Genomic DNA, 10583 nt, shown 5'->3' with positions numbered 1-10583 from the left:
GAGATTTCATGTTTTGTGCTGATTATTTGGGTATACAATGTAAGCCTGGTTCAAACATCTGTGAATCACAGTCTAAGTACGAACCACAATGCCCAGACCGGCCGGGGGTCTCGTAGGCATGTATGAGGCCGTCAAGGAAACCCCCCAGACAATCCGTGTCTCGCAGTCCATACTCAAGACAATTGCAAGGGGCTTCTCAGAAAAGACGCAAGATGTCCAACAGGTAACAGCGTTTAATAAGAACGGACAGAACAAAGGGTGGCGGGATGATATTTACAGGCCGGGGAACAGGACGGCTCCTTAGGACTCCTCCTCATTAATGAGCATGTTAGGAATTCCTCTATTGATGGGAAATTCTGTGCCGGACTCAGGACATTTCAAGGCACCTTCAGTAACTTCAACCTGGCAGAGATAAATAAGAAGAGGAGTGCACTAGTATAACATGGTGGACGTCCACCCCCCGCCCTCCTTGTATCTTGGGGTCTTACCTCCAGCAATACATGGTGAACTTTCTTCAAGAACTCCTCATCATTCTCATATCCAGATACAAGTTCTCTTGGAAGGTCTGAGCCATGCCCCAGCTGCAACGAGAGCAAATTAGTGTCACTGCCCCTTCCCGACATGTCGGGTGCACGGCGCTGAGCCTTCTCCATACACAGCGAGCGCCAGCTGTGCTATACAGCCAGGACCTGCCTCTAAGGCTACGGTCACACGTTCAGTATTTTCCATCAGTATTTATAAGCCAAAACCAGGAGTGGAACAATCAGAGGGAAAGTATAATAGAAACATGTCACCACTTCTGTATTTATCACCCACTGGTTTGGCTTATAAATACTGATGTAAAATACTGAAAGTGTGAACATGGCCTTGAACAATGGTCATACGCATCCAAAATAGTCTGGGAAAAAGAAGGTTTGTTAGCACACAGACACAAAAAAAATTACACATCTAAAAAAAAAAATATACAGAACAAAAATTGGGTTTGTCACCAAACTTTTACTTTCTTTAAGTACTAAGATATAAAAAAAAAATTATATAGAAGTTTGGTATAACTGGACTTGTATTGTCCTGAAGAATCGTATTGCCAGGTCATGGGTACTGCAAAATAGATACCAAAACCAAAAAAGAATAGTAAAATAGTTTTTTTTTTATTCTCTTCACTATTACACCTTACTTTAAATTTTTTTTAACTGTTCTTCAGTACATTATATGTAACGTGAATGAGGTAATTACAAGCTACAAATCATACTGCAAAAAAAATAAAAAAATCAGCCCCCAATACGGCTATGTTGATAGAAATATAAAAGTCATTGCTCTTGGGAGAAGGGGAGGAAAACATAGAAACATATTATATATTGCATGATATACAGTACAGACCAAAAGTTTGGACACACCTCATTTAAAGATTTTTCTGTATTTTCATGACTATGAAAATTGTACATTCACACTGAAGGCATCAAAACTATGAATTAACACATGTGGAATTATATACTTAACAAAAAAGTGTGAAACAACTGAAAATATGTCGTATATTCTAGGTTCTTCAAAGTAGCCACCTTTTGCTTTGATGACTGCTTTGCACACTCTTGGCATTCTCTTGACGAGCTTCAAGAGGTAGTCACCGGGAATGGTTTTCACTTCACAGGTGTGCCCTGTCAGGTTTAATAAGTGGGATTTCTTGCATTATAAATAGGGTTGGGACCATCAGCTGTGTTGTACAGAAGTCCGGTGGATACACAGCTGATAGTCCTACTGAATAGGCTGTTAGCTGCTTTTTTCTTGCCATAATACAAATTCTAAGTAAAGAAAAATGAGTGGCCATCATTACTTTAAGAAATGAAAGTCAGTCAGTCCGAAAAATTGGGAAAACTTTGAAAGTGTCCCCAAGTGCAGTTGCAAAAACCATCAAGCGCTACAATGAAACTGGCTCACGAGGACCGCCCAAGGAAAGCAAGACCAAGAGTCACCTCTGCTTCTGAGGATAAGTTTATCCGAGTCTCCAGCCTCAGAAATCGCAGGTTAACAGCAGCTCAGATTAGAGACCAGGTCAATGCCACACAGAGGTCTAGCAGCAGACACATCTCTACAACAACTGTTAAGAGGAGACTTTGTGCAGCAGGCCTTCATGGTAAAATAGCTGCTAGGAAACCACTGGTAAGGACAGGCAACAAGCAGAAGAGCCTTGTTTGGGCTAAAGAACACAAGGAATGGACATTAGACCAGTGGAAATCTGTGCTTTGGTCTGATGTGTCCAAATTTGACATCTTTGGTTCCAACCACCGTGTCTTTGTGCGATGCAGAAAAGGTGAACGGATGGACTCTACATGCCTGGTTCCCACCGTGAAGCATGGAGGAGGAGGTGTGATGGTGTGGGGGGGTGCTTTGCTGGTGACACTGTTGGGGATTTATTCAAAATTGAAGGCATACTGAACCAGCATGGCTACCACAGCATCTTGCAGCGGCATGCTATTCCATCAGGTTTGTGTTTAGTTGGACCATCATTTCTTTTTCAACAGGACAATGACCCCAAACACACCTCCAGGCTGTGTAAGGGCTATTTGACCAAGAAGGAGAGTGATGGGGTGCTACGCCAGATGACCTGGCCTCCACAGTCACCAGACCTGAACCCAATCGAGATGGTTTTGGGGTGAGCTGGACCGCAGAGTGAAGGCAAAAGGGCCAACAAGTGCTAAGCATCTCTGGGAACTCCTTCAAGATTGTTGGAAGACCATTCCCAGTGACTACCTATTGAAGCTCATCAAGAGAATGCCAAGAGTGTGCAAAGCAGTAATCAAAGCAAAAGGTGGCTACTTTGAAGAACCTAGAATATAAGACATAATTTCAGTTGTTTCACACTTTTTTGTTATGTATATAATTCCACATGTGTTAATTTATAGTTTTGATGCCTTCAGTGTGAATGTACAATTTTCATAGTCATGAAAATACAGAAAAATCTTTAAATGAGAAGGTGTGTCCAAACTTTTGGTCTGTACTGTATATACGGTATATGGAATTTTTGACGCAGCTATACATAATGATTTTTGGACACGTCCCCTGTATCACAGCCACAGTCTCGATGTAGCCGTATCCTAAATATTGCTGCTTGAAATCCATGAACACTTATTGCAGGGTCACTGTTTTTGTGGGGGGTTTTTTTTTTATAGTGAATATTGGAGGTATCGTTTGGAAGTGAGAGTATGAAGAAAGACCAGGTGCAGTCTATTCTATATTATTATAACCGAAGAAATAAAAGTAGCACAAAAAAAAGGTTAAAAAATGATTAAATGTGACGAGCGATGCTACATTTTTATTTATACACAGATGCTGGAGTGAATTAAGGATTCTCACGCTCTCTGCGGACTGCACCAGGGCCTCCCATTCCAGCTTAGGAATCATACGAGTCACAAACTCGCGGTTAAAGTCCACAGAATTCAGCTTCACCTCCTCGGCCTAAAATCAAAGCAGAGAAAACATTAAGTCATTCAGAACAAATAATACAGAGCGGAGGCTAGGTATTCTAGAATGCATCCTAGTACGGCGCCATCTAGTGCTGCAAGAGGGAAAGATGAAATAAGGTCCTGCTCCGTAGAAAAGGAGCACCGCTCCGTAGAAAAGGGGCGCTGTTACGTAGAAAAGAGGCGCTGCTCCATAGAAAAGGGGCACTGTTCCGGAGAAAAGGCGCTGCTCCGTAGAAAAGGGGCGCTGCTCAGTACAAAAAGGGGCATCGCTCCATAGAAATTGTGCAGGAAAGAACAGGAATAAGACATAGTTATGACAGATCAAACCTGGCAAACATTAATGTCTACACAGGTGAGTTTTATGTGACTGTTGAGGAGGGCTGGTGCTCGAGCACACTTGCATGTCTACCTGCTGAAGACCCCCATGGCTGCCATGTTGGAAAAACGCACGCACTGCATTTTTCATGCAGAAAAAAATTAAACATGCCCTGTGTGAACATACCCAAATTGGGTTCTACAGCTCTGTATATGCACAAGAGTCAGTTATGTAGGTGGTGCCAGTATATATATATATATATATCATCAAACATTACTGGCTGAATGTAGTTACAGTCATGGCCGAAAGTGTTGGCACCCTTGAAATTGTTCCTAAAAAATTAAGTATTTCTCCCAGAACATTATTGAAATTACACACATTTTATAATACAGACGTAACAATAGAAAAAAAAAAACAGGAAAAGGGCAACTTGGACACAATTTCACACCAAACCCCCAAAATAGACAGGACAAAATTGTTGGCAAACAACTTTGTTTCAAGCATGTGATGCTCGTTCAAACTCACCTGTGGCAAGTAACAGGTGTGGGCAATATGAAAATCACACCTGAAACCAGATAAAAAGTTGTCTCAGTCTGTTCATTGTGTGTCTGTGTGTGCCACACTAAGCATGGAGAACAGAAAAAGGAAAGGAGAACTGTCTGAGGACTTGAGAACTAAAATTCTTGAAGAAATAAATCAACAATCTCAAGGTTACAAGTCCATGTCCAGGGATCTTGGTGTTCAAGGTGCACAACATAGTCAAGAAGTTTACCACCCATGGCACTGGAGCTAATCTCCTTGGAAGTCGGCGGCAGAGAAAAATTGATGAAAGGTTGCAACGCAGGATAGTCCTGATGATGGATAGGTCGCCCCAATCAAGGTCCAAAGAAATTCAAGCTGTCCTGCAGGCTCAGGGTGCATCAGTGTCAGGGCGAGCTATCCACCAACATTTGAAAGAAACAAAATGCTATGGAAGAAGACCCAGGAGCAAAGCTGTAGAGTTAGTCGTGGCCATTTTGGTGGATTCAATATAATACGAACCAACTCCTAAAATATATAATAAATTGAGTATAGTAGTTCAGTGCAGGATGTGCTGTAAATGTTTTCATAAGAAATTTGGAAACTTAAGAAATGTCCTATAAATGTCTGTTCTATTCCTGATCTAAAGATCTCGGCTTTTAGTTAAGATGAATCTGTGCTGCACTTTCTGCACATGCTCAGTAGTGAGGCAGGCCTGTGGAGTCGGAGTGATGGAGTCAGGAAAACTGAGGAGTCGGAGGTTTAGCTTACCGACTCCATACCCTGCCCAGGAGGACCCCACTGCTAACACAGGGACATAAAAAAGATAAGACTGCAGTTTGCCGAAAAGTATGTAAGCCAAAATCCTCCTGGGAAAAGCATCTTGTGGACAGATGAGACCACGATGGAGCTTACTGATAAGGCACATGATTGTACTGTTTACAGAAAATGGAATGAGGCCTATAAAAAAAAAAAATAAAGAACACAGTACCTACAAATATGGTGGAAGTTTAAAGATGTTTTGGTGCCTTTGGCACTGGGTAACTTTGACTGTGTGCAAGACATCACGAAATCTCAAGATTACCCAAGAATTTTGGGTTGCAATGTAGTGTCCAGCGTCAGAAAGCTGGGTTTGCGTCCAAGGTCATGGGTCTTCCAGCAGGACAATGACACCAAACATGCTTCAAGAAGCACCAGAAATGGATGGCAACAAAGCACTGGAGAATTCTGAAGTGGCAGCAATGAGTCCGGATCTAAATCCCATTGAACACCTGTGGAGAGATCCTAAAATTGCTGTTGGGAGAAGAAGCCTTCAGATATGAGAGACCTGGAGCAGTTTGCAAACGAAGAATGGTCCAAAATTCCAGGTGAGAAGTGTAAGAAGATTGCTGATGGTTATAGGAAGCGATTGATCGCAGTTATTTATTTCAGAGGGTGTGCAACCAAATATTAAGTTGAAGATGCCAACAATTTTGTCCGGCTCATTTTGGGGATTTTGTGCAAAATTCTGTCCAATTTGCTTTTTTTTTTTTCACTGTTTGTTGTGTTGTTCCAATACACACAAAGGAAATAAAACGTGTGTATAACAAAAAATGTGTACATAATTGTAATAAGTTTTGAGAGAAACACTGTTTTCTGGAACAATTTCAAGGGTGCCAACACTTTCGGCCTTGACTGTATAGTTCAAGCTAAGTTACATAGAATGTGAGCTAGACCCAAGGACCAGGTGGACTGTGTCCATGAATTCTGAAGGCCGAATTGTCAAGAGATTTCACAATACAAACTACATATATCCCCCCTACATTCTACAGAAACTGCACTCAAAGTGACCAATGACCTTCTGACAGCAAAATGTAACGGTGACCACTCTCTGCTCATTCTTCTCGACCTTTCTGCAGCTTTCGACACTGTTGGCCACCCTCTCCTACTCTCTAGGCTCCAGTCACTTGGCACTAAGGTCACTGCTCTCTCCTGGTGTTCTGTTCTCTGGCTCCACTTCCCCTCTGTCTCACTATTGGGGTACCTGAGGAGTCAGTCCTTGGCCCGCTTCTCTCCTGTCTCTGCACGGCCCCAATTGGACAGACCATCAGCAGATTTGGCTTTCAGTACCATCTTTATGCTGATGAAACACAACTATATAAGTCATCCCCTGACCTTACCCCCGCTGTACTACAGAACGCCAGTGACTGTCTGCAGTCTCCAAAATCATGTCCGCTCTCTATCTGAAACTCAACCTCTCCAAAACTGAACGTCTTCTGCTCCCGCCATCTACTAACCTCCCTAAACCTGACGTTTCCCTCTCCGTGGGTGGCACCATAATAACACCCCGGCACGCTGTCTGGGTGCTATGTTTGACTCCAATCTCTCCTTCACATCCCATATACAATCTCTTGTCACCGAAAGAACATCTCTAGAATGCGCCATTTTCTCACCATGGAAACAAAAACCCTCACTGTCGCCCTAATCCACTCCCGCCTGGACTACTGTAACGCTCTATTAATTGGCCTCCCCATTACTCGACTTTCTCCTCTCCAGTCTATCCTTAATGCAGCAGCCAGGGTTGTCCATCTAGCTAATCGGGATCCAGACCCATCTGCTCTTACACTGGCTGCCCATTCATTATAGAATCCAATTCAAAGTACTTGTTCTCACCCCCAAAGCTCTCCACAGTGCAGCACTCCTTACATCTCCTCCCTCATATCGGTCTATCAGCCTAACCGCTGCACTCTGCAAATTACTTTCGACTAACCTCTGCACTAATCCGTACCTCCCACTTCCAGCTCCAAGAATTCTTACAAGTTGCACCAATCCCTTGGAATGCTCTACCCCAAGAAATCAGGACTAACCGCAACTTATACAGTTTTTGGCGCTCCCTAAAAACACATCTGTTTAGAGCGGCCTATCACGATCCATCAAATTCCACTGCACCCAAAATAACCACACGTACTGGCTGGTGTCAAACGAATGCAGCCTTTATTTATCCCCATTCCCTCAAGATGGTCTCCCCCACCTCATTGTAGACTGTAAGCTCTTACAGGCAGGGGCGTCATTATCTGTGCTTTTTGTTTTTACGTTTGCATCTTTCCCTCCTCTAATTGTAAGGGCCTATTCAGATGTGCAAGCAGATAAACCACGGCGTACAGGCCGCAGGTCTCCCAACCAGAGCAGAGCAGCTTTATATACGAGGGGCGATCCAAAAGTAATGATAAATCGGTTATTTCTATTGCACACAGAAATTAAAATAAAATGTTTTCTTCTCTCTTAGGTACCCACTAGTCCAGGAAAAAAAAAATTACTTAAATAGACCACGATTCCCGGGAGCTACATTCATTTGAATATGAACTGCCCAGGAGTGAACATCAAAATGGAAAAAAACGAGCTCAGAGCTGTCATCAAATACCTCTGCTTGAAAAAAATGACTGCCAAAGACATACACAGCGACTTGGTGGAAACATTGGGGGACTCTTCTCCTCCATATTCCACAGTTGCACGCTGGGCCAAGGAATTTAAGCTGGGAAGAACATCGACAGAAGATGAACATCGTCAAGGACGCCCATCCACGTCCCTCAGTGAAGAAAACGTGAAAAAAGTTGAAGAAGTTGTACTGGCAGATCGAAGAGTGACTATCAGGCATGTAGCTGAGGTCCCAGGGATCTCATATGGCAGTATTCAAAGAATCCTTGCAAAAGAATCGCATATGAGAAAGGTCTCCGCGCGTTGGGTGCCAAAAATGTTAACCGACGAGCAAAAGAAGAAACGAGTTGACATTTCAATAGCAAATCTCGAAAAGTTCCAAGCAGACAAGGAAAATTTTTTGTCACTTTTTTTTGACCATGGACAAGACCTGGATCCACCACTTTGATCCCGAAACTAAACAACAATCGATGACATGGAAACGAGCCGACGAACCGACGCCGAAGAAATTCAAAGTGTCAAGCTTAGCAGGGAAGGTTATGGCGTCCGTTTTTTGGGACGATGAAGGAATTACTATGGTGGACTATTTGGAGAAGGGAGCCACTATTACGGGATCCTACTACGCAGAACAAATAAGAAGATTGTGGGAGGCTATCAAGGAGAAAAGGCGCGGCAAACTGCGGGCTGGAGTGTTGTTTCACCAAGATAACGCGCCGGCTCACAAAACTGTTGTTGCCATGGCTACCATTCAAGAAGCGGGCTTTGAACTGGTGGAACACCCCCCCTATTCACCAGATCTAGCCCCCAGTGACTTCTTTCTCTTTCCTCGGCTCAAGGAACACCTCCGGGGCAAGAAATTTGATGACAATAGCGACGTGATAACCACTGTTGGGGATTTTTTTGAGGGTCAAGATCAAGAATTTTTTTCTAAGGGAATTCTAAGTTTAGAAAAGAGATGGACTAAATGTATAGACTTGATAGGAGACTATGTAGAAAAATAAAAAAAATTTTTGACTATATTCATTGTGTTTAGTATTGATTATCATTACTTTTGGATCGCCCCTTGTATACAGCTATGAGACTGTCACAACCAGGTCAGGATATCCGCGGCCAGTCCGTGCACTGCGCTCCGATATTGGACTGATTACTTATCTGCACCGATATCGGAATGCTCCGGAAGGGCCAGAAGGTTTTATTTCTTTATGGATATAGATGTCAGAGGGCTTTTTTTTTTTTTGCATGACGAGTTAGTTTTGAATGACATTGTCAATTTTATCACACAACGTGCTATAAAAAAAAAAAAAAATAAAAAAATAAAAACGGGAAAAAAATCCAAGTGGGATGAAATGGAGGCAAAAAAAAATATAATACAATTCTGCAATTATTTTATGGTATTTATTAAATGGTAATGATTATGACAATACTATCACTTACATATGTCTATATTTTTATTTATATGGTAAAAAAAAAAAAAAAAAAAGGAGATTCAGATCAGGCAGTGCTCACTGTCAGGAAGAGAGCTGTCAATCAAAGAGGAGTGGGGTGGAAAACTTATGATTAATGGGGGGTGGGGAGGAGCGACCAATGCTACATAAAATCCAAGTAAAGGAGAAAATCTATACTGCAAGGACTTTATAGGGGCCAAGTCCTCCATATAACATGGACGTGTGGAGGAGGGCTAAAGGGGTTTTCCAGGCCTGGGGCTCAGGTCTGCAGATTTGTGCACAGTGTCAGGGTTCTCCAGTGAAGGAAATGTGATTTTTATACCTGCGGTCACATGCCGACTAGACGTGCGCGGCTTCACAAGGGAATTGAAGGAGGACACGTCTAGTCGGAATGTGGCGAGAAGTGTGCAAATCGCGTAGTTGTGGTCACATGACTGCTCGCTCTCGGCGCCGGAGAATCCTCGCGCTGCCAGAAGTGAGGAGTCACAAGTCTGCAGAGTGATTGCGGAATTAAGCCCCAAAAGCCTGGACAACCTCTTTAATCTACTGAATGTTAGCAAGAAGCACGGAGCGTGACTACCCAGGGGTCCGTTGTAGTCCGTAACCATGGAGACAGACTAGCACAGAGACACATAAGGAGAATTTATCAGGATTCTTTTTTTTGTCACCTGGTCCAAAGTGTCCAGTTCTTGCCCTCACTAGATTCCCGCTGCTCCTCTGAATATTTTTTTAATCCATCGCATGGTGCTAGAGATAGGGGCCGCTTTATTTAGAGCTTAGTTTTAAGGTATTATCAAGGGGGCGTGGCTCAGGTTCCTCTGGGGCGTGTCTCTAGCTGGACCTGCATAATTATTCTGTGAGCCACGCCCTTTTGGCAAAAAAAAATGAGGAAAAACACAGCACTAAATAATCTCTGGAACCAAATGGTGGATTAAATTTTAAGAAAACAAAAGCCGGAATACCCAGGGGACCAGCAGGAGTTAAATAAAGGCGAACACTGGACACTTTTAATCTGGTGATACACCCCACAAAAATCAGCCAGGGGCAGAGTCACAGCCCCCAAAATCATTACCTCCCGGTCACTACAGAGTTAAACAGGAAAAAGGCGCAGAAGACCTGACAGAGCAGAGATAAGACGAGGACGAGGCTCAGCATGGCGCAGACAGTCACACACACACGTATTATACCCGGATGATTAGCGGGAATCCTCGCGTCACGCCGCTGACGTGGCTCCGCAGCATATTATGCGTCAAAAGCTTCATTCTCCGGTACCGGCACCCACGTGCTTCACACTTGAACTACTTCCGGGGACGTAGGTCACCGCAGGTCTGTAGCTCCGCCTCCACTCTGTGTAGCTAGGTAACCGTTCACGAACGCAAGGAGGTTCTAAGCGCAAGCGCGCTAGGGGTGAGAGACACGCGCATGCGCTCA

The 10583-nt window shown here is 43.5% G+C and overlaps 1 protein-coding gene across 1 annotated transcript; it reads right to left on the bottom strand.

The window, feature by feature from the left end:
- Nucleotides 1-215: 215 nt before the first annotated feature.
- TRMT112 (tRNA methyltransferase activator subunit 11-2) lies at nucleotides 216-10494 on the bottom strand. Its single transcript, XM_069740413.1, has 4 exons — nucleotides 10340-10494; nucleotides 3349-3450; nucleotides 489-581; nucleotides 216-402 (listed from the first exon to the last, which is right to left on the bottom strand). Exons 1-4 carry the CDS (start codon nucleotides 10412-10414, stop codon nucleotides 301-303), a joined length of 372 nt encoding a protein of 123 aa, XP_069596514.1. The 5' UTR covers nucleotides 10415-10494; the 3' UTR covers nucleotides 216-300.
- Nucleotides 10495-10583: the final 89 nt, after the last annotated feature.

This window comes from Ranitomeya imitator, chromosome 9, assembly GCF_032444005.1.
Source record: "Ranitomeya imitator isolate aRanImi1 chromosome 9, aRanImi1.pri, whole genome shotgun sequence".
Taxonomy (NCBI): Eukaryota; Metazoa; Chordata; class Amphibia; order Anura; family Dendrobatidae; genus Ranitomeya; species Ranitomeya imitator.
Note: the sequence above shows the minus strand (reverse complement) of the source record. Positions and strands in the feature narration are given on the sequence as shown.